Source organism: Lutra lutra, chromosome 14 (genome assembly GCF_902655055.1).
Source record: "Lutra lutra chromosome 14, mLutLut1.2, whole genome shotgun sequence".
NCBI classification, from domain to species: domain Eukaryota; kingdom Metazoa; phylum Chordata; class Mammalia; order Carnivora; family Mustelidae; genus Lutra; species Lutra lutra.
The window spans coordinates 71,114,838-71,139,526 of record NC_062291.1 but is presented as its reverse complement, the minus strand read 5'-3'; the positions used below and the strand labels follow the sequence as shown (position 1 = coordinate 71,139,526).

Genomic DNA, 24,689 nt, shown 5'->3' with positions numbered 1-24,689 from the left:
TCTGATGCGGCGAACCTCCCGGAAGTGGCTGTCGCAGAGACCGTGCCGCGGGCGGGAGCTGGAGAGCAGCGGCGAGAGAGCAGGCGGGGAGACAGACTGGTGGCGGCAGGTTCTGCACTCCACCCTCTTACAACCAGGATTTGCTTTCTGCTTGCGCTGGCCTGAGGTCCCCATGACGGCGTTATCCGAAGAGGAGAAAACCTGTTCCGGGTGAGCCCAGGCCGCCCCGGAAATGCGATGGCTGAGGATCGGGCACTAAGGACCGGACTGAGGTGGGAGCCAAGGCAAGGGATGTAACTATGATTTTGGCGGTCTTCGCCCCACCCGAATGAGCCCAGAATCTCCAGAATGTTGAAACCAACCACGCTTGCCGGGATGTTTCTCCTCTGAGTGAGGATTTCTAAGCGCTCTGCTCCATGACCCTGGCGGGAAACTGAGGCACGAGGCAGTAGCATCTGTTGCGTGAAAGTCCCTATTACCCTTTTATCTGGGATCGTCCCTTGACTCGCTGCAGTCCAGTGAGAAATCAGTCCTTCCACAGATCTTCCGACGCTCGGCGTCCTGCCTTCCCTGTCCCTCGCTCCGGAGGCATTTCCTCCTTTTTTTTCTCCCCTCAAATATTTTCATTCGTGTTCATTCTCCCGTGTTCCTCGAGTCATGATTGCACACACACCTCTGTCTCCCGTCCCCTGCTTTCACTCCCTCGTCTCTTTACCTTTGGCCCAAATAGATCCTGCAGTTGGTGTTTGGGAGCAATCGCGGGCAAATGTCTTAGACCGAGTCGGGCTCTTACTTGACAAATCGCGATTCGGTAAAAGGCAGTTTGGAATTCCGTAAAAGGAGGTCGATGACTTGGTTTCTAGTCGAGGGTCAGCTGTTCGTTGTCAGCTTGGTGTAATCACCCTCTCCAAGCCAGTTTCTTTTCTATGAAGAAGGGAGCTGAATTCAGTCACCCCTAACGCCTGCTCCAGCTCTGAAAATCTTTGTCTCTCCAAACCGTTCACTAAAGGTTGGACAGTCCCAGTTCCCCGACAAGTTGAAAACAAAGGAATAAAAACAACTCTTTCAGAATCATGTATTCAGTTCATATGCCATTCAGACTTGAGCCCTATTTGGGATAAGATAAAGATAGTTCTCTTCAGCATGGGATAAGGCGCTCATCCCATAGGAGTGCACTCGTGAGATGCTTTTGTTTAGGTGGTTATTGGAGTTAAATGTATATAATAAAATTTTTTACTGAGCTTTCTCATTTTGTTTTCTTTAGATTGGGTTTCAAGCCAAGACACTGGATTCTCCTAGTTAAGATAAAGAGCTCTGAGTGTGTTACAGTGAAAATGGCATAATCTGCATTAACATCCCACAGCTTAAAGGCATGACAATTAAGGAACCCACATGGACTTGTGGCACATGGAAATGTGTGCACAGAAAAAGGAAATCTATAATTTTTTAAAAGTAGGAAGGCATTCTTCCTCACCAGAATGGGTACATTCTGCTCAGTTATCAAGTTTGAAAATCTCCAAGAATTAAAGAGACTGTGTCACTGGGGTCCCATTATAGCCCTTGGCGTTATAGCAATATGTTCTACGATGGCCATGATTGACTCTGTGTTGTGGTATTGGCCTTTACATACAACTGGAGGAAGCGTGAATTTCATCATGTTGATAAATTGGACTGTCATGATTCTTTATAATTACTTCAATGCCATGTTTATTGGTCCTGGCTTTGTTCCTTTGGGGTGGAAACCGGTAAGAAAAAGATCTCTTAAGATAAGAAACTCTAACAATAACCATATATTTAGTTTATGGCTTATCTGCTAACCAATAATATCAGACACAGCCTACTTTTTGCCTTAGTAGAGGCTAAGCATATTATTCTAATTATCATTTAGAGTTCAAAGAACTTATTTTTAAGATTTTTTAAAATTTATTTGACAGACAGAGATCACAAGTAGGCAGAGAGGCAGGCAGGGAGAGAGAGGAGGAAGCAGGTTCTCCACTGAGCAGAGAGCCCGATGCGGGGCTTGATTCCAGGACCCTGGGATCATGATCCGAGCTGAATTCAGAGGCTTTAACCCACTGAGCCACCCAGGTACCCTCAAAGAATTTATTTTGTATCTGTTTGGAAAAACTCATCTAAATTAGTATTTCCCAGAGAAATTTTATGGAATACTTGTCCTGCATTAAAAGAAAAAAGAAGAATGAAGGGGGCTGGGGAGTCTATAGTCCTAAATTTAAGAAATGCTGCATGTTATAGAGAGCAGTTTGGCTCTAGGACCTTTTGTCACATAATACATTAACAGCCCTCAGAACTGGGAAAAAAAAAACTTTAAAAATTGCTGGCTTAAATCATAAAGTTTTAAAGTCAATGTTAAAATCGTCACATTAGGAAGTACAGTACAAATCAATTTGTGGCTTTTTAAAAGTTGTGGGAAGTTTATGCTCATGAATTTCCATATTGCTTGCTGAGGGACACCACCTGATAGCTTGTTAGAAATGCAGAATCTTGGGCTCCACTCGAGACCTAGGAATCAGAATCAGCATTTAACAAAATCGCCAGATGATTAAGTATGTTAATGTTGGAGAAACACTAATGTAGTATACTATTTAAAGTGGGTACAGAGACAACTTTGTATCCTGAAAACCTTATAGTTGAGAGAAACCAAGGGACTTGTATAAGTAACTAAATTATAGGGAAGAATGGGATGAGTGCTGTTGAAGTTAGAAGGACCTGATCTTTTCCAGCTGGGGACCTGCGGGAGGAGTGGAAATTTCCATAGATGGAAAAGAAGACATTCCTGGTTGGTTGGTGGTGGAAGCATATAGTCAGAAATAACAGGTTATGTTGTGCCAATAAAGCGGAAACAAAGGCAGATTGTGGAAGGCCTTAAATGCGTGAGGAATTGTTAGGCCATAGGGAGGTAGTAGAGGTTTATCAAGCCAACCTCTGACCTAATCAGAGTTGCGTTATAGGAATATTATTCTGAAAATAGTTTGGATTAGAAAGAGATACAGTAAAGGAAAGTAGTTAGAAGTGACTAAAATGGTGCAAAAGAGATCTCAAAAGTATCAGCTCTGATGTTTGAATCCTCACTCCAAAGTTCCTGCCACACGGTCAGCTAACTTTTTCCTGAACTCCTCCCATTCTAGTAAGAGTTTGGGAAAGTAGAATCAGCTGCGATCAGTGGCGGTGGGTTTGGGTGGAGCAGGGGAAGAGAAATTAAAAATGAGTTCTGGGTAATTGGAAGAGCGATGTGGCTGTTAACCAGAAACTCATTATTTAAAAATATTTCAGCTCAAATAAAAGGGCTGGAAATGCAAGTTAGGATTCTGTCCTTATCCCAACCCCTCATAGAAGAAAATCAAACCATACCAAAGCATTTATTCATAAGACTTGACATGTTATTACTTAGGATCAGATAACTGATGAATTTTCTTTTATATTTTGCTACCAAGGAAAATTCTCAGGATAGCATGTACCTCCAGTATTGTAAAGTCTGCCAAGCATACAAGGCGCCACGGTCACATCACTGCAGAAAGTGTAACAGGTACTGTCTTTGCTCCTCATTGGGGACTGATCAGCTTGGTTACTGGTCTTATGTTTTTCTTTCTGCCACATCAGTCTCCGTTTTAGTCTCTATACGGTGGCTTCTTTGTAAAAACCATTGTGAAAACACTTGTGTCCATATCTCCATTTTATTAAGTTACCAATTTTGATAATAAACATTCCTCACTCCTTTTTGTTATAAGTGAAAAGATTTTTTTTATTTGCTTTTTGGAAAAATATACATTTAATTTTGCTTCTTGTCCCGCCAAGAGTAAAAAGTTATACCTTCAAGTTGTTTCCATAGATCAGGATTAATTGTGCTTGTCTGCTGTCATCTTGACTAGCTTTAGAATTGTTCTGAGTCTAAAGTATAAGGGACACCTGCCCTTTCCATCATTTGGGTTCACTAACATTTACAGGTTACGCAGATCTAATAAATGAATTCAGGTGTGTGTTATCATAGTGTTCAATATAAAAAACTTAATGGGAAGAAAACTAAATCACTATAAGAATACAAAATAAACTAGAACTTTTTTAAATACACAGCTCTTACACTGGTTAATAAGAAATTTGTGATAAGAATGTTGAGGTTTAGGAAAACCACTTGTGGCAAATGTAGTTTGGTATGAGGCCAGGAAATGTTCTTCTAGCAACAAGGAAAGGAAGCTCAGTAAGACTTTGCTTGTTATACCACATCTTTTTGTTTGTTTGTTTGTTTTTTAACAGCTTTATTAAAATATAATTTAGACATCATACAATTCATTGATTTAAAGTATATAATATTAGAGTTTTGGGTATATTACATGATTTTTTAAATTGTAAAACTATAAAACATAAAACTGGCCATTTTAACCATTTTTAAATGTGCACATCAGAGGCATTACATTCACAATGTTGTGCAACCATCACCACTAATTTCTAAACTTTTTAACACCCTACGTAAACTTTTTTTTTTTTAAGATTTTATTTATTTATTTATTTATTTGAGAAAAAGAGAGAGGAGAAAGAGCACAACGGGGTGAGGGGCAGAAGAAGAAGCAGAGACCGCTAAGCAGAGAGCCCAATGCAGGGCTTGATCCCAGCACTGTGGGATCCTGACCTGGGCGGAAGGTAGAAGCTTAACCCACTAAGCCACCCAGGCACCCTGATCTTTTTTTTTTTTTTAAATAGGTTCTGCACCCAGCACAGAACTGAACTCAGGGCTTGAACTCAGAACTGTGAGATCAAGACCTGAGTCAAGATCAAGAGTCAGACACTCAACAAACTGAGCCACCCAGGCTTCCTCTACATAAACTGATTTACCACATCTTATATTCCATAGTTAGCTTCGTAGCTCAGAGAATCCACATCTAAAGGATGAGAACAGGAAGGAAGGAAGTTACAAGGTCTGCTGGGTCCCATCAACCCTGGCGGAGATTTAGAAGCGATTTTGTTGAATCTCTGTTGTACTCTTACCTCAGTCACTGCCTTTCAGAGCTAGAGGAAGACCAGGAACCCAAGCTTATTTCTTTATAATGAACCTCTCTGTGGGCCTCCTGACTTCTTAAAACAAACTCACTTGTAGCAGACTTCGTTTCCTCAGAAGCTGTTACAAAGCCCGACTTCTCTTGTGCTGTTTAGAATTTAAAAGCAGTCACTGTTCAGAGTTGTTTAAAAACTCATAAAGACTTTGCTTTCTGTTCCATGGAGTATAATTCCTCTGTGAGTCATAGACTTGCTGGATTCCTGTTTCCTTGATCTTTTGAAGACCAAAGTTGTTTAAAGTAGACAGGATTTTTTGCCTCATGTTTATGTAAATTTTTCTTGTTAGATGTGTGATGAAGATGGACCATCACTGTCCTTGGATCAACAATTGTTGTGGTTACCAAAACCATGCTTCGTTCACACTGTTTCTCCTTTTAGCACCACTGGGTTGTATTCATGCTGCCTTCATTTTTGTTATGACTATGTATACACAGCTTTATAATCGGGTAAGTGACAGTGTTTGTTATAAAATCATTTATGCCAAATTAAATGGTAGTTACAGTTATTTAAGAAGCCCCTTTTGGAATGATGATGTTCATGATTTAGGCTGGGAAAACAGAACTTTGCTTTACATATATATGAATTTCTTTTAAGAAAAAAGCTATTAAAATTTAATTTTTTTCTTAAGATTTTTTTTATTCATTTGAGAGAGAGAGCATGAGCGGGAGGGAGAGGGAGAAGCAGACTCCCTGCTGAGCAGGAAGCCTAACACGGGACTGGATCTCAGGACCCTGCAATCATGACCTGAACTGAAGGCAGCCACTTAACTGACTAAGCCACCCAGGTGCCCCAACACTTAGTTTTTTAGAGGAGGAAAAATTATTTTGTTTTGGAAACTTACCTTACTAGGTGTAGTTGAAGTTGATAATATTATTACTGTATGTATAATTTATTCGATTTCATACTTTGTAGCTGTGGTAAGAATAATGAGAAAAAAGGAACAAGAAGAAAAAGCCCTAGTATTTTCTATTTCCATCTAATTCATGTGGCAAGTTTCAGTTCTTCTGTTCATTTCTAATTCCAGTGCCATGGAAGGTAGCTCATGGAGCAGGCACATGTCCTAAAATATCCTCCAGAAGATTAGGTTGACTTATGGGCAAGTAGAAAACTTCAGGGGTCACAGATTCAATCCCTAAAGAAGGCTGGTGGGTAAATGCTAAAAGGACTGTAGCACCTGGAGAATGTAGGCCCTTCATAGGTGGGACAATCCATATCAACCTCAGCCAGTTTCTGATGTCTGGAGACAGACATACTAGATCTTCTAGTTTTTCAGGAAAAAATCAGAAAATCTGGACTTCAAAAAAGTTAAAGTTAAACCAGAAGTTTAACGTCTCCTGATTTTTAAATGTTAGCACCTGGGTGACTATTTGAAAACATTTCGCAGGCCAGGTGGTAAGCATCTACAGGGCATGTTTCACTGCATTTTGCCAGTTTTTACACCTCTGATTGTAGCACATGAGGGAAGAAACAACTAAATTCTAGGTTTTTTTTTTTTTTTTTTTTTTCCCCCTGCGGAAGATTCCTGTAAATATTGAAAAGCAAGGAGAAGATGGGTGACACAATTATAACTTAGATTGATGACTAGTGCTGTTCTTGTATATGAATGTTAGTGGGCATACCTTACGCTTTCTGAGGAAATAATTAAAAACAAAAAAAAGGTAACATTTGAAAATAACTAAGAATGATACTCTGCGTATTAGTATGAGTTCAAGCCCCAGTATCAATTAGAAACAAATTAGAAATTCATTTTCTTTTAGCCACAGCTTCAGGTTATCATTTGTTGACCTTTTTTTGATCAAGTTGTTTTAAGTGTTCCAGTACAGTCTGACCATTTATGACAACTGAACATTTCAAGTGTGTGTTGTTGTTTGTAGCTCTCCTTTGGGTGGAACACAGTCAAGATTGATATGAGTGCAGCCCGGAGAGATCCTCTTCCAATTATTCCATTTGGATTAGCAGCATTTGCGGCCACTTTGTTTGCCTTGGGATTAGCTTTAGGAACAACCATAGCTGTTGGGATGTTGTTTTTTATCCAGGTAAGTTTCTTGTTTACCTCTAGCTAAAAGTTGTCCACTTACTGGGGCTGCTTGTAATGAGAAAGAGCTAAAGACTACATTTAAGTGTGCAGTATGAAATGGAAGTTACTGTTACCTGTTCCATCGAGGTAGCTAATCTCTGTACTAGCCAGATGATTTTGAAGTAACTACCAGAATTTCCAGGTAATTGAATTTTTAAAGTGTTATCTTAGAGTTATATATCACTTTATAGTTAAGAAAGCTTTTATCACATTATGGTCTCTCTTGATCTTCACATCAACCCCCAGAAAGAGTTGAAGAGGAATATTTTCCCCTTCCTTACAGATGAGTAATTGAATCACAGAAAGGTGAAGTGACTTAACTCAAGATAACCCACTTGTGTATTCAGTAAACATAATTATTAATGCTGTTTTATAATAGCATGTATTTAATCATCATTGTCATAATAAAGCCAATGTTTATTCAGCATTTACTATGCTCAAGACACCGTTTTAGGGACATCACATGTAGTAGTTCATTTAATTTCAGTAACAACCCTATGATACAGTGCTATTTAATGGCTACTCTGGTGAATTACTGTGCTAATTTCGGAGGCTACAATAATGAAAATGAAAAAAGTCCTGCTCCTAGGGAAGTCACAATTAGTAGTAAACAGTTAACTAATACTGGCTCATGTGTGTATCATAGATTTATGTACAAAGTGCTGTGAGAGCACAGGGGAGGAGGATGTGGCCCATGACAAAACAGTTGTGAACCATTCCATTCACTCAGTTAGCTTATTCAGTAGTCAAAGGCGCGCTGTGGGCCAGGTTCTGTTGTGCTCAGCCATGGGAATATGATGAGGACTTCTTGCCCATGTGTGTCTTTACTCTGCCACACTGTCTCTATGGACACAGCTGGACTAAAAGGAAACGCAGACCTCTCATAGAATCAGAAATGCTGGCCTGAGGGCTCTGGTGCATCACCCACCCCTTTCAAACTCGTAGTTTTGAAATATCTTGGTTTTGGTTATACTTTATGTTTTCTATTAGCCTGGGGTCAAATTCTTTGAAAAAATTCCCCCAGTGCCTCTAATTAAGAATCATATTAGAAATAGACTAAAACCCTGTGGTGTAAAAGCCCAGATAACTGGAATTAGTCATAGCCAGGAAAATTGATTAATAGAATCAAGACTGAATATATTTGGTTTTTAAAGCAAGCAGAATATCTAGGTTGACTGAGTCACTTCCTTGTAGTAAATAAATTAATCATAAACTTAAGGTTAATTAAAGATAGTGATAAGCGATTTTAGTAGCAAAATGCACAAATACTGATTAAGTGGATTATATCAATGTTTTATTAATAGTGTGGAAGCCTTGTTCAGAAGGTAGTACTTAAAACCTGAAGCTTTATTAAAATAGTAGATTCAGATTTGATTATGGATGATGACCATAATCATTTTGTGGAGAGGCTTTGTAGCTCAGTGCTTAAGAGCAAGGACTTTAGAGTCAGATAGACCACACCCTGAGTGTGTCACTTAACCTCTGTTACCCTGATCTCTTCATCAGTGGAATGCATCAATAAAAATTATCTCATAGGGTTACTGCAAAGATGATAATCTTAAATGAACTGAAGTTTCATCATAAAATTTTACTGTGTATCATTTAATTTTCAGATGAAAATAATTCTCAGAAACAAAACTTCTATTGAATCATGGATTGAAGAAAAGGTAAATTTTAATAATTGTTTCCTCAATCTCAATAAAGATTAGTTCAGAAAAAATAAAAAGAAATAAAAATTCGTTCATAGGCCAGATTAACTAATAAATGCCTGGAAGTGAAAACTTCACTATCAGATGGCTTTCTTTGGTCATTTGCGTGCCACATAAAAGATAAATATAGGAAAGAAACATTTTGATTCATTCTTGGTTTAATATAACTCCCACAGAAAAACGCTTCTCATTCACCCTGAGTTGCTGAAGAAGCCCAAGCCATCCATTAAACCATTTGGCCATTCTTCCTCAGATTAGGGGTTAAGGCAGACCATTCGGAAAGGAACATCTCTCCTACCAAGATGCCATCAAGTTTTTTTCAGTGCTTTAGGACTAACAAACCTTCATAAGTCATAGGGCTTAGAGCATAGCTTGTTACAGACCTCCAACCCTTAATACATATACTTCAATACATATACTTCAATATACGTACACATATATTATACAATACAATACATATACTTCAATACTTCATCCTGTCTGTTGCGATTCTGTTGTAAAGTCAATCTGACCACTCTGCTCCTGCTTACAGCTTCTCAGCCTCACCATCACTGTAGCAGGGACTATAAACCCACATGCCTGCGGCGGCCAGGCGGGTCACTTAGGTGACAGGAGCCAGCCTGTGTACTAGAGCTGCCTAACAGATGAAGCTGATTGTTACCATGGAGGGGCGGGGGTACTCACTCAGTATTCTGAAATCATCTAATTGTTTTTCTAGAAGAGTAAGAGATCTGGATTTCTGTGACATCTCTTTGTTTTTAGATATTAGGAAGCAATTCACATTAAAAACAAAAAACCTTGTGGGCCAAATAAAACATACCAATAGGACATACTTAGCTCCCTGGCAGTCAGTCTATAGCTTGAAGTTATAGGACTAGTTTCTTAAACTTTTTGGTTTCAGGACACTTTTACATTCTCAAAATTGTTAAGGACACTAAAGAGCTTTCTTTCTTTCTTTTTTTTTTTTTTTTTTTTTTTTTTACTAAAGAGCTTTCTTAATGTGTGTAGTAGTTATCAATGATTGTCATATTTCCTGAGAAAAGTTTTGAAGATTTATAATTTCACTGAAAATAATAAACCCATTATATGTTAATAAAAATAGCATATTTTTAAAAATTATTATATTTTTCAAAGTAAAAAAATAGAAGAGTGGCATTGTTTTATATTTTTACAAATCTCTTTAATATCTGACTTAACAGAAGACAGTTGGATTCTCACATCTCCTGCATTCACTCTGTTGCGATATGTTGCTTTGATTGAAGTATATGAAGAAAATCCAGCCTCACACAGATAAGTAGGTAGAAAAGAAGAGAGTATTTTAATAGGCTTTTTAGTTAACAGTGGATATTCTTTGATACTACATGAAAACTTCACAGGTGATAGCCTTGAAAGGTTAGTTGTATGTGAGATGTAAAGCCCTATCAGTAAACGTTTTGTACTCTTGTACATTTCATTCCATCAGTACATCTTGCTCTTTGAATGGACCTTTTACCCATACATGATTTTATAACATCAGGTATTGGTCATTTGGGAAATACAGTTTTATAGAGTAATGCACATTTTCCAAATGCTGACACATTGATTCATATCACTACCAATTTTGTGGGGGGAAGGGCCTTTATTTTGGAAAGCAATCAGGCTCATCGCGGTGGATACAAATTTTCCAAAATTCTAATTTTCACTTGAAAGCCTTAATTTTTTCACTGACAGTAAATACTCAGTTGTTTACATTGAAGTAACAGCTTGACTTTGTTCATTTTTGAGAAAATTTCTGCAAAATATTGAAGTTTCAATAACCTTAGTTTGTTTCATTACTCATTCTTTCAAGTAAAATTGCATTAAATGAAAAAAGTTGGCTGTACAGCTTTTATTAGTTCACAACGCAGACAGATGTTTTCCTTGAGACAAGCGCTTTGGTGTGCTTTATGTGTACTCTGCATCTTGTCACACAGAATATTGAGAGGTCATCTACTTGACAGTTGAGATTTAATGAAAGTAATTATTTTTATTGCATCATCAAGAACATTCTTATGTAAAACTCTTGTTCGATTTTTTTAATTATGTGTATGTAATGGTGAAGAATATAATCCCTATTTTTTTTAACGTGGTTTTCTTTGTTTTCATTTTTTTTTATAATTTTTATTAATTTTATTTTTTATAAACATATAATATATTTTTATCCCCAGGGGTACAGGTCTGTGAATCACCAGGTTTACACACTCCACAGCACTCACCATAGCACATACCCTCCCCAGTGTTCATAATCCCACGCCCCTCCCAACCCCCCTCCCCCCATCAACCCTCAGTTTGTTTTGTGAGATTAAGAGTCACTTATGGTTTGTCTCCCTCCCAATCCCATCTTGTTTCATTTACTCTTCTCCTATCCCCTTATCCCCCCCATGTTGCATCTCCTCTCCCTCATATCAGGGAGATCATATGATAGTTGTCTTTCTCCGATTGACTTATTTCGCTAAGCATGATACCCTCTAGTTCCATCCACATCATCGCAAATGGCAAGATTTCATTTCTTTTGATGGCTGCATAGTATTCCATTGTGTATATATACCACATCTTCTTTATCCATTCGTCTGTAGATGGACATCTAGGTTCTTTCCATAGTTTGGCTATTGTAGACATTGCTGCTATAAACATTCGGGTGCACGTGCCCCTTCGGATCACTACATTTGTATCTTTAGGGTAAATACCCAGCAGTGCAATTGCTGGGTCATAGGGTAGTTCTATTTTCAACATTTTGAGGAACCTCCATGCTGTTTTCCAGAGTGGTTGCACCAACTTGCATTCCCACCAACAGTGTAGGAGGGTTCCCCTTTCTCCGCATCCTCGCCAGCATCTGTCCTTTCCTGACTTGTTAATTTTAGCCATTCTGACTGGTGTGAGGTGATATCTCATGGTGGTTTTGATTTGTATTTCCCTGATGCCGAGTGATGTGGAGCACTTTTTCATGTGTCTGTTGGCCATCTGGATGTCTTCTTTGCAGAAATGTCTGTTCATGTCCTCTGCCCATTTCTTGATTGGATTATTTGTTCTTTGGGTGTTGAGTTTGCTAAGTTCTTTATAGATTTTGGACACTAGCCCTTTATCTGATATGTCATTTGCAAATATCTTCTCCCATTCTGTCAGTTGTCTTTTGGTTTTGTTCACTGTTTCCTTTGCTGTGCAAAAGCTTTTGATCTTGATAAAATCCCAATAGTTCATTTTTGCCCTTGCTTCCCTTGCTTTTGGCGATGTTCCTAGGAAGATGTTGCTGCGGCTGAGGTCGAAGAGGTTGCTGCCTGTGTTCTCCTCGAGGATTTTGATGGATTCCTTTCTCACATTGAGATCCTTCATCCATTTTGAGTCTATTTTCATGTGTGGTGTAAGGAAATGATCCAATTTCATTTTTCTGCATGTGGCTGTCCAATTTTCCCAACACCATTTATTGAAGAGGCTGTCTTTTTTCCACTGGACATTCTTTCCTGCTTTGTCAAAGATTAGTTGACCATAGAGTTGAGGGTCTATTTCTGGGCTCTCTATTCTGTTCCATTGGTCTATGTGTCTGTTTTTGTGCCAGTACCATGCTATCTGGATGATGACAGCTTTGTAATAGAGCTTGAAGTCCGGAATTGTGATGCCACCAACTTTGGCTTTCTTTTTCAATATTCCTTTGGCTATTCGAGGTCTTTTCTGGTTCCATATAAATTTTAGAATTATTTGTTCCATTTCTTTGAAAAAAATGGATGGTACGTTGATAGGAATTGCATTAAATGTGTAGATTGCTTTAGGTAGCATAGACATTTTCACAATATTTATTCTTCCAATCCAGGAGCATGGAACATTTTTCCACTTCTTTGTGTCTTCCTCAATTTCTTTCATGAGTACTTTATAGTTTTCTAAGTATAGATTCTTAGTCTCTTTGGTTAGGTTTATTCCTAGGTATCTTATAGTTTTGGGTGCAATTGTAAATGGGATGGACTCCTTAATTTCTCTTTCTTCTGTCTTGTTGTTGGTGTAGAGAAATGCAACTGATTTCTGTGCATTGATTTTATATCCTGACACTTTACTGAATTCCTGTACAAGTTCTAGCAGTTTTGGAGTGGAGTCTTTTGGGTTTTCCACATAGAGTATCATATCATCTGCAAAGAGTGATAGTTTGACTTCTTCTTTGCCGATTTGGATGCCTTTAATTTCCTTTTGTTGTCTGATTGCTGAGGCTAGGACTTCTAGTACTATATTGAATAGCAATGGTGATAACGGACATCCCTGCCGTGTTCCTGACCTTAGCGGAAAAGCTTTCAGTTTTTCTCCATTGAGAATGATATTTGTGGTGGGTTTTTCATAGATGGCTTTGATAATATTGAGGTATGTGCCGTCTATCCCTACACTTTGAAGAGTTTTGTTCAGGAAGGGATGCTGTACTTTGTCAAATGCTTTTTCAGCATCTATGGAGAGTATCATATGGTTCTTGTTCTTTCTTTTATTAATGTGTTGTATCACATTGATTGATTTGCGGATGTTGAACCAGCCTTGCAGCCCTGGAATAAATCCCACTTGGTCGTGGTGAATAATCCTTTTAATGTACTGTTGAATCCTATTGGCTAGTATTTTGGCGAGAATTTTTGCATCTGTGTTCATCAAGGATATTGGTCTGTAGTTCTCTTTTTTGATGGGATCCTTGTCTGGTTTTGGGATCAAGGTGATGCTGGCCTCATAAAATGAGTTTGGAAGTTTTCCTTCCATTTCTATTTTTTGGAACAGTCAGGAGAATAGGAATTAGTTCTTCTTTAAATATTTGGTAGAATTCCCCCGGAAAGCCGTCTGGCCCTGGGCTTTTGTTTGTTTGGAGATTTTTGATGACTGTTTCAATCTCCTTACTGCTTATGGGTCTGTTGAGGCTTTCTATTTCTTCCTGGTTCAGGTTGTGGTAGTTTATATATCTCTAGGAATGCATCCATTTCTTCCAGATTGTCAAATTTGTTGGCGTAGAGTTGCTCATAGTATGTTCTTATAATTGTCTGTATTTCTTTGGTGTTTGTTGTGATCTCTCCTCTTTCATTCATGATTTTATTTATTTGGGTCCTCTCTCTTTTCTTTTTGATAAGTCTGGCCAGGGGTTTATCAATCTTATTAATTCTTTCAAAGAACCAGCTCCTCGTTTCGTTGATTTGTTCTATTGTTTTTTTGGTTTCTATTTCATTGATTTCTGCTCTGATCTTTATGATTTCTCTTCTCCTGCTGGGTTTAGGCTTTCTTTCTTGTTCTTTCTCCAGCTCCTTTAGGTGTAGGGTTAGGTTGTGTACCTGAGACCTTTCTTGTTTCTTGAGAAAGGCTTGTACCACTATATATTTTCCTCTCAGGACTGCCTTTGTTGTGTCCCACAGATTTTGAACCGTTGTGTTTTCATTATCATTTGTTTCCATGAATTTTTTCAATTCTTCTTTAATTTCCTGGTTGACCCATTCATTCTTTAGAAGGATGCTGTTTAGTCTCCATGTATTTGGGTTCTTTCCAAATTTCCTCTTGTGATTGAGTTCTAGCTTCAGAGCATTGTGGTCTGAAAATATGCAGGGAATGATTCCAATCTTTTGATAACGGTTGAGACCTGATTTAGGACCAGGAATGTGATCTATTCTGGAGAATGTTCCATGTGCACTAGAGAAGAATGTGTATTCTGTTGCTTTGGGATGAAAAGTTCTGAATATATCTGTGATGTCCATCTGGTCCAGTGTGTCATTTAAGGCCTTGATTTCCTTGTTGATCTTTTGCTTGGATGATCTGTCCATTTCAGTGAGGGGAGTGTTAAAATCCCCTACTATTATTGTATTCTTGTCGATGTGTTTCTTTGATTTTGTTATTAATTGGTTTATATAGTTGGCTGCTCCCACGTTAGGGGCATAGATATTTAAAATTGTTAGATCTTCTTGTTGGACAGTTCCTTTGAGTATGATATAGTGTCCTTCCTCATCTCTTATTGTAGTCTTTGGCTTAAAATCTAATTGATCTGCTATAAGGATTGCCACTCCTGCTTTCTTCTGATGTCCATTAGCATGGTAAATTCTTTTCCACCCCCTCACTTTAAATCTGGAGGTGTCTTCGGGTTTAAGATGAGTTTCTTGTAGGCAACATATAGATGGGTTTTGTTTTTTTATCCATTCTGATACCCTGTGTCTTTTGATTGGGGCATTTAGCCCATTAACATTCAGGGTGAGTATTGAGAGATATGAATTTAGTGCCATTGTATTGCCTGTAAGGTGACTGTTATTGTATATTGTCTCTGTTTCTTTCTGATCTACTACTTTGAGGGTCTCTCTTTGCTTAGAGGACCCCTTTCAATATTTCCTGTAGAGCTGGTTTGGTATTTGCAAATTCTTTCAGTTTTTGTTTGTCCTGGAAGCTTTTAATCTCTCCTTCTATTTTCAATGATAGCCTAGCTGGATATAGTATTCTTGGCTGCATGTTTTTCTCGTTTAGTACTCTGAATATATCATGCCAGCTCTTTCTGGCCTGCCAGGTCTCTGTGGATAAGTCTGCTGCCAATCGAATATTTTTACCATTGTATGTTACAGACTTCTTTTCCCAGGCTGCTTTCAGGATCTTCTCTTTGTCACTAAGACTTGTCAATTTTACTATTAGGTGACGGGGTGTGGACCTATTCTTATTGATCTTGAGGGGGCTTCTCTGAACCTCCTGGATTTTGATGCTTGTTCCCTTTGCCATATTGGGGAAATTCTCTCCAATAATTCTCTCCAATATACCTTCTGTTCCCCTCTCTGTTTCCTCTTCTTCTGGAATCCCAATTATTCTAATGTTGTTTCGTCTTATGGTGTCACTTATCCTTCGAATTCTCCCCTCGTGGTCCAGTAGCTGTTTGTCCCTCTTTTGCTCAGCTTCTTTATTCTCTGTCATTTGGTCTTCTATATCGCTAATTCTTTCTTCTGCCTCATTTATCCTAGCAGTGAGAGCCTCCATTTTTGTTTGCACCTCATTAATAGCTTTTTTGATTTCAACTTGGTTAGATTTTAGTTCTTTTATTTCTCCAGAAAGTGCTTTTATATCTCCCGAGAGGGTTTCTCTAATATCTTCCATGCCTTTTTCGAGCCCGGCTAGAACCTTGAGAATCGTCATTCTGAACTCTGGATCTGACATATTACCAATGTCTGTATTGATTAGGTCTCTAGCCTTTGGTACTGCCTCTTGTTCTTTTTTTTTGTGGTGAATTTTTCCGCCTTGTCATTTTGTCCAGATAAGAGTATATGAAGGAACAAGTAAAATACTAAAAGGGTGGCAACAACCCCAGGAAAATATGCTTTAGCCAAATCAGAAGAGATCCCAAGTCGTGGGGGGGGGGGGGGGAAGAAAGGGGATAAAAAGAGGTTCAGAAAGAAAGAAAAAAAAATTTAAAAAAACCAATAAAGAAAAAGTATAAAAAGGAAAAAAATATATATATATATTAGATAAACTAGTTAAAAATGTTAAAAAAGAAAAAGGGTAAAAGTTAAAAAAATTTAGCAGAAGAAGAAAAAAAAATTGAAAAAGAAAAGGAAAAAAATTAAATTAACTGCAAGGCTAAAGAATCATGGGGAGAAAGCCATGAGTTCCATGCTTTGCTTTCTTCTCCTCTGGAATTCCGCCGTTCTCCTTGGTAGGTGAACTTGTCCTGGCTGGGTTTCCCGTAGATCTTCTGGGGGAGGGGCCTGTTGTAGTGATTCTCAAGCGTCTTTGCCCCAGGCGGAGTTGCACCGCCCTTACCCGGGGCTGCGTTGAGTCATCCGCTCGGGTTTGCTGGGTTTGCTTTCGGGAGCTTTTGTTCCCTGAGCGCTGTCCGTAGAGTCCGGAGGGCGGGAGTGAAGATGGCGGCCTCCCGGTGTCCGGCCCGGAGGAGCCGAGAGCCCGGTGCCCCACTCCTCAGTGCGCCCCCAGAGAACAGCGCCCAATGACTCCCGTCACCCTGCCTCCGGCCGCGCTCCGAGCTGACCGAGCTTGCGACAGGTTCAAGGTAACCCCGAGCTGAGAGTCACTCCTCGGCTCTGTCTCTGTAGCCGGCTTCCCCGTTCTAATACCTGTGAGCTCTGCGACACTCAGCCACCCCCGATCCTTCTGTGACCCTGCGGGACCTGAGGCCACGCTGACCCGCGTGGGCTTCACCCCGGTTAAGCCTCTGGAGCGATGTCCCTCAGCGGAACAGACTTTTAAAAGTCCCGATTTTGTGCTCCGTTGCTTCGCCGGGAGCCGGCCCCTCCCCCCGGGGTCTATCTTCCCGTCGCTTTGGATTCACTTCTCCGCCAGTCCTACATTGCAGAAAGTGGTTGATTTTCTGTTTTTAGAGTTGCTGTTCTTCTTCTCTTCGATCTCCGGTTGGATTTGTAGGTGTTTGTAATCTTTAGATAAGCTATCTAGCTGATCTCCCGCTACCTGAAGTAGTCTCAGCCTGCTACTTCTCCGCCATCTTGACCTATAATCTCTATTTACACAGTTTGGTGCCACTCTCATGATTCCTGCTAAAGGTACTAGCAATTTTACCCACTACTGCAAATATCAACACAATGAAAAGACAAATAGCATGTTAGTATTAAGATGAAAGTTGTTCGACTTTGTTGAACCGTAAGAAAAGATCTTGGGGACTGGAAGAGGTATGCAAGGCATGCTTTGAGAACCACTAATATACACGTTTAAGTCCAAGCTCCTTAGCTTATGCATAATCAAACCTTTCCTGTCTTCCCCTTGTCTATTTCTTCTGCATTTTCTACCTCTTCCCACACCATCTCAACTCTTGATACCAACTAAAATAAAAAACTCTCAATTTTATACATCATATGCTTCTGTATCTTTTCACATGTCATTCGCTCTACCCAGAACACTCTTCCTCCTTTTTGCTGATTTCTTCTGCCTCAAGACCTAGTTTAGGTGTCATTTCTTTCAAAGAATCTTCCTTGACTCTCCCTAGATTAGCTAAGTGGACTTTTTTTTTTTTTTTTGCCTTTCCCATAACACCTGTTACACATCTCTGTTGCCTCTTTCTTACTTTGTCACTCACTCTCTCTCTTATTTATTTATTTTGAGAGAAAGGGAGAGCGCATGAGCCGGGGGGAAGGACAGAGAGGGAGAGAGAGAATCTTAAGCAGGCTCCACACTCAGTGCAGAACTTGATGTGGGACTCAATCTTAGGACCCTGAGATCATGACCTAAGCTAAAATCAAGAGCCAGATGCTTAATCGACTGAGCCAACAGGGACCACACCTCTGTTACCTTTTAACACAGTATGGATAGAATACCCTAACTTCACGGAGTGCTTCTCTTAGGCAGAGACCAGGCCTCAGTCTTTTTGTAAGCTACTCTCATCCTTACCACTATTTCTTTGTTAATGGCTTAAATCTCTGTTCTTTGAGACTCTTAACCATTTTGAAGATTCTGAGACTTTTGTTTATAGAAAGGGAAAATAAATTATCCTTTACTGTTGGTGTGGGAATTTGCAGTTTAGTAGATTCATACATATATATATAGCTTGACAGTTATTTTAATTGAATTAACATCAATATTATTTTCTAAGCAATAGCAAGAAGCCTTTCCCTAAAATATTGTCCCCGATAATAAAGTATTTCAAGGTGTCATTTCTAGTTAATGTAATATATCATTAGATTAATAATTTTTTTCTGATGACCAAGGCTCTTCATAAAGTACCATGCAAATCCAGAAGTTATTTTAAAACTGGCACTCTGTTGCTGACTAAAAATACAAATAAATGATTAACTATATAGAAAATTTATTGAAATTTATTAGGCACTAAAATTGATACAAATTTAAAAAATAAAAAAATTGATACAAATTTCAGCTGGGTTTGTACACTTATTGTAAGAATAAATTATGCATCTTTATACCACTAGGTGTCAGTGGAACTTAAGAAATTCTAAGTCAGTTTACCTCCTTAAGTTCAAGTTAACAATTTAAGTGCCTAGAATATAATTTATACAACCTGAATATTTATGTATATGTATAAAGTACACCTATAAATGCATATATACATAAGTATATATATACATGTATAATGGTATAAAAAACTGAAAGAGGATCTACACATTTCTGGTAGATTTTTGAAAAAATAATTTTCAGAAAATGATGACTCCCCTGGAACCCATTTTTCTGGCCGTTTCACAGGTGTTGTTGCTACCCACGATACAACTGTCGCATTCTGGAGCACCCCTGAAACAGTTCCTTTCATCCTGAATAAACTCTTGCTTTCTCTTAAATCTTTTTATCACCATCCCTTCCTTACACCTGTATTCTTTTGTTTTGCTGAGCAAAGAGCATTAAGGATATGTTATATGTGGAAAAAAGCTAATAACTCATTTATTTATTTAGATTTTATTTATTTGAAAGAGAAAGAGCACGAGCAGGGAGAGGGGCAGTGGAAGGAGAGGCAGACTCCTGGCTGAGCAGGAAGCCTGACATCGTGCTTCCATCCCAGGATCCTGAGACCGTGACCTGAGCCCCAAAAGCAGATGCTTAACCAACTAAGCCACCCAGGCACCCCTCTATTAACTCTTTTAATAAGGATTTTGGAATGTGTGTTCCTGAATAAGCCCAGTCAGATATTTCCTGAATGATCTCATATGAGGTCAGTGTTATATAGCAAGTTCCTCTTATATTATGATAAGTTTGTCTGTCTCTTCTATGTAACATGACAACAGGGAGGAAGCATTTTTAGGAGTGATACAAATTTGAGGAATAAATGTATGTTACTGTCAATACTATCAATAGGACAGTATTTAGAGCCATTGGAGGCAGAGGCATCTGCTATCTTACTTCTTTGTTACCCACAGGCTAAGGATCGAATTCAGTATTACCAACTGGATGAAGTCTTTGTTTTTCCCTATGATATGGGAAGTCGGTGGAAGAACTTTAAGCAGGTATTTACATGGTCAGGGGTCCCGGAGGGAAATGGACTAGCGTGGCCAGTGAGAGAAGACTGTCACCCGTACAGCTTAACAGTAAGTATTTCTGCGCAAATAGGCTTTCCTTTCTATCTAGCCCTTGTCTCCTTAAGTGCCCCATAACTCAGATGACATTTTATAGTAAGATAAGTCATACAGTTTTTTTCAGTTTGGCAAAAATAAATCTAAGTTAAAAATCCCAAGGCACTCCTTCTATCCTCTCTCTCTTTTAATTTAAATCTCTCTTTAATCCTCCATACATGGGACATAAAGCCCTGATCCCTTCACTTAGTTACAAAATCTGGCCTAAAACTGCCTCCAACTACTTCCTAATGGAAATCACCCTTTCCAACCGGCCTGGTTTCCTCAGTGAACTCCTTGTGTGTTCCTGCCACCTAACTCTGTCCATGCTGTTTTTTTCTCTCTTCTGTGACCTCTTCTGTATCAGAAATTATGAAGGCCAGTTCCAGTTCCACCTCATCTTGATTTGGCACTTAACCGTATGCAACTCTGTGGTGCCCATGAGGTCTCACTTTTATTTAATTCTTTTATCTTACAACTTTAACAAGATTCTAATACAGAGACCACGAGTTATCTTGATTTCCCTTACTATATCTAATATAGTACCATTTAATAAATTGTTGCTGAATAAGTGAGGAAAAGTATATCATAATGATGACTTTCATTGGAGACTTGCAGATGAATTTTGCAGTCTGTCTACCTTGTCTCTGAAGAATCCGTGAATCTCTGTCATCATCACTTTCAGGACTAGCCTAGAATCCTCATGAGGGCAGTGAGTACATCTCCCTGATCCCTGGGCCATAGCAAATGCTCAGTAAGTACACACAGATGAAGACAGAGACTATGGAGAAGAAAGCCTCATGTCAGCTCCTGCTCTCAGTCAGAGAGCCCACTTTCCACTTTTCTAAACAAAACAAAACAAAAACATGGGGCCTTTGAATTGTCAGCACTGTGAAATGCTGGAAAATTGGGAGTTTGTCGTGTCCCTCTGGGATAGTAGATGGCAAAAGGCTGTTTTCAACACTGAGATAACATTTGTTCTTTTTATATCTCCAAACAGATTGAACAGTTGAAACAAAAAGCAGATAAAAGAATCAGAAGTGTATGTAAAAATTTTGCAATGATACTAGTTTCTTTTTCCTTTTGTCAGCCTCTACCCTGCTGTATAGTTTTCAAAATTGCCTCGGAGTAGAGGCCAGCTGTTGGCTTTATGAAATAATGTTTCTTACTACAACTGTTGAAATTTGATACACTTCACTTTGGTTTTCTTTTAAGTAGTTTGGAGGTTTGGAGGGAATGTAGTCAATTTATATCGCCAACAGAAATCCTCATTATAGCTCTTCAGTATGAAACCCATCCTTACACTTCTGTGCAATTTGATGACCGCTAGTCACATGTGGCTATTTAAATTTAAAGTAACTAAAATTAAATAAAATAAAAAATTGAGCTCCTTGGTTGTACTGGCCACATTAGAAGTGCTTAGTATCTGTGTGTATCTAGGGCCTACCCATTGGTTACCACAAATATAGAACATTTCCTTCACTGCAGAAAGTTCTACTGGACAGCACTGCTCTAGAATTTAATTCGTAGCTATGTGCTTGAAATGCAGGCTAAGAAAAGCCTAGAGAATTAGAAATGTCAGTTGCCTCTTATAAAGGATCTGGGAGGGAAAGACTTGTCACCTGATAACTTTGGGTCTGCCTTTAACAATTTAAATTCAAATTTACAGAAATCAGAGGTAAACATTAAATTGTTTTTCTGATTACTGATGCCAGGTACGGTATAAAGTAATAGAAGATTACAGTGGTGCCTGCTGTCCTTTGAATAAAGGAATCAAAACCTTCTTCACGAGCCCCTGCACTGAAGAGCCTCGAATAAGGCTACAGAAAGGGGAATTCATTTTAGCCACAAGAGGGTTACGGTGAGTGATAGAAAGTACTGAATTTCTTCTTTAAATTAGCATCTAGCCTGAAAAAATTAATTTTAATCTTTTAAATATTTCAGATACTGGTTGTATGGAGATAAAATTCTTGATGATGCCTCTGTAGAAGGTATGGAAATGGGAGGAAATGTTTAATAGACCGGCAGCTAGTAATAATTCCAAATTGTGTGGGAACAACTGTTACAATCAGTGTCATGTGCATTAGGACATATAATAGTAAGACACACCATCAAGCAACAGAAAAAGGCTTCTTAGATTATTTCTCCATAGCACTTCTATTTATCAGGTCTTTTTAGTGGCAGCTAATATCGGAGGTCGTCATGATCTGTGTGACAGGCACTTGTAGAAGTGCTTCACTTGTGGTGAAGCCCCCACAGCCCTCATTTACATTTCATTGATGAGGAAACCAAAATGCGGAGACTGAGCACCTTGCCCAAGACTGCACTAAAAACAGGTAGAGCCAGGTGTCCAGCCCAAGCAGTCCGGCTTTAGAGCCTATACACCAGACCCCTTTGCCCTAAACTCTCTCTCTGAATGCATATTCCTATGATTTTATTACAGAAACTAACAGATTGAAATTTTCTGTGTCTTTAGTTTTTTTTTTTTTTAAGTTTTAGAACTGTTCTTTGTAAAGTAAAGATTAATTCTGGATGCCTTTAGATTCACCCCATATGCTTAGGCAACCTTGACACAGAAATTTACATGTTAGGAAGAAACCTAAGAAGGAAATTCACAGAAGCTACAGGGAGGTGGTTCCCTGGAACAGGTGAAGTATGAGAGTGCCCAGAACACCACGATCACACGTATGTAAGTGAACACCCGTATCGAGGAATCCTGCCCATGTGCCCCCCACCCCCATGCTCCACTTAGGGCTTGTCCTGAACCACATTAGCACCTTTCCCAGCTAATAGCATTTGGGAAATACTGGTTTTCTGACTTGACAGACAGCTTTTAAACATATACATATTTTTTTTTCTCAAATTATGCTTAAAAAAGATGGTAAAGGAGGAAAAAAGTAAAGCAGAACTAAAAACTTACTGATTTGAAGTAAAGGGACTTATTTGGCTCAGCAATATCACTAAATCTATTCACATCAATTTCATTTTCTCCATCAGGTGTTTCACGAATCAGAGGCTGGTTCCCTAGAAACTGTGTGGAGAAATGTCCCTGTGATGCTGAAACAGATCAAGCCCCAGAGGGCGAGAAGAAAAATAGATAGCCACTGCTGAAGTAAAATTACTCTTTAAGTCCTCTCCATTACTTGAAAATTGTACATATTACTAAAGAATTATGCAATGAGCCTACTCTGGTTAAGGTGTTCTTTTCCTCAAAGGTGCCCTAGTGCCATAATCTAAATATTTTTATTACCATTTTGAAATGGAGAAGCCATTCTGCATATGCCTTTGAATTCCTGCCCCTCTGTCACTTCTTCCTCTCCACAAAAGGAAAAACACTTCACCCAAGTAAGTCAATTGCATTTTCTCTAGGATTTTTTTTATGCACTGCACACTATGGACCTCACCTGCAGATATAGTTCCCCCTTTGCCAGGAGCATCTGCATGTGATGCTTTTATTCTGTTTCCCCCTCAGTTACTTCTTATGTAATATTCTAGATACTGTAGAAAACATACGTCAGATTCAATATAAGCTTAAATTTTATTACCTGTCTTTTAATAATGCAGATTTTGTCAAATCAAATAAAGATCAATGGCTGTTCTGTATAAATCTAATTTTTTACTAGCCTCTTTCTTTTGGCTGACTAAAAAGCTTTGTCATAGTTCTTTGTGGAAAAACTCCTCTACTACCTTGTGAGAAATTGGCATCTTAATCCTGAGTCTTAAGATATTCAGTAAATGAACTAGTGGTATGAGATCACAGTATTCTGGGAAACTTTCAGCCTGGTGAGCTCCAACTCCTACAACTATACACTTGAGTCTCTCAAATCTTGAAGTTTATGCGAATGGTAGGATCTAAGCTGATAGATTGGATGCTTAATGTTGGGTTTGTCTAGGCACAAGTAGAATTACAGAAGTCATCTGCTCCCCTTCTAATTCTTTCCAAGGCAGGGAACTTGAGCTTTTGGGGGTTATAGCAGTTAACATGAAGGGAAGGACACTTGGAGATTCAGCAATGAATGAAACATGACTCTGTCCCATTCTAGTGATAGGTGAAGGGTAGACAGACAAGCAAAATACACATTGTGAAGAGAGCAGGTAAGATGGTCTGATGGACGTAACCTTTGACAGTTGAAGGGACAAGTTGTTTGCCTCTGAGAGTAGCCAGCTGTGTCTTAGACAGAGGGAACAGCCAGAACAACAGGCTGGAATGTGCCTGGCATGTTTGGGGAACAGTAAAGAAGCCAGTGTGGTTTAGTTGGAATGAGGGAGGGAGAGAGCAGGAGAGGTCAAGGAGGTAATAGGAGATAGACCACCAAGGGACCCTGTAGGTTAATTCTTGTCTTCCCTTTGTTGCAGATACTCAAGAATAGGCATCTCTTCAGCTTTTCTGGGCTCAGGGTCTAGAAAGACCATCCATGAACATTCTCCTTACCTCCAGTTAGAGGTCAGAGAGGAACACTGTTGAAGACAGCACAACACAGATGATAAAGGAGGAAATGAGTCGTGTGCTTGGTTAGAGTTTGGGCTCAGCTGGTATTTGTTTATTATTCACAGCTGTGGGAGAAGAGGGCCTGGTCTTCTCAGTATTGCCTTTAGTAGCCACCGATCTAGGTTGCATATTAGAATCACCTAGGGATCTTTTAAAAATCCCAATGCCCAGGCCATACCCCAGATCATTTCAGTCAGAGTCCCTAGGGTGACACTCAGTCATTATTAGGATCTCTTTAAACCCCTCAGGTAATTCTAGTTTACAGCCCAGTTTGAGAGCCCCTAGCTTACTTGATAAGTGGTCCTTGATTGTGATTCTTATTATGGTCCGTGAGGAAACAC

At 39.0% G+C, this 24,689-nt stretch overlaps 1 protein-coding gene across 3 annotated transcripts; it reads left to right on the top strand.

Moving 5' to 3' along the window:
- Positions 1–21: 21 nt before the first annotated feature.
- On the top strand, positions 22–23,471 carry ZDHHC6 (zinc finger DHHC-type palmitoyltransferase 6). Of its 3 annotated transcripts, none has more exons than XM_047702423.1 (11): positions 22–210; positions 1,265–1,745; positions 3,453–3,544; positions 5,354–5,513; positions 6,942–7,103; positions 8,758–8,811; positions 19,668–19,835; positions 20,860–20,901; positions 21,575–21,720; positions 21,804–21,850; positions 22,857–23,471. In XM_047702423.1, the coding sequence occupies exons 2-11, from the start codon at positions 1,479–1,481 to the stop codon at positions 22,958–22,960; spliced, it is 1,242 nt and encodes a 413-aa protein (XP_047558379.1). In that variant the 5' UTR covers positions 22–210; positions 1,265–1,478; the 3' UTR covers positions 22,961–23,471. The 3 variants fall into 3 exon arrangements, with proteins under 3 accessions (XP_047558379.1, XP_047558378.1, XP_047558380.1); XM_047702422.1 differs by having other exon boundaries at positions 22–272; XM_047702424.1 differs by lacking the exon at positions 22–210 and having other exon boundaries at positions 1,699–1,745; positions 5,446–5,513.
- The last annotated feature ends 1,218 nt before the right edge of the window (positions 23,472–24,689 follow it).

Excerpts from the sequence above, each read along its gene's own strand:
- ZDHHC6 (XM_047702423.1), top strand. The coding sequence starts at position 1,479 with ATGGGTACATTCTGCTCAGTTATCAAGTTTGAAAATCTCCAAGAATTA. Across the intron at positions 1,746-3,452 it reads TTCCTTTGGGGTGGAAACCG|GAAAATTCTCAGGATAGCAT; the intron begins GTAAGAAAAAGA and ends TTTGCTACCAAG. Across the intron at positions 20,902-21,574 it reads CAGATAAAAGAATCAGAAGT|GTACGGTATAAAGTAATAGA; the intron begins GTATGTAAAAAT and ends TACTGATGCCAG.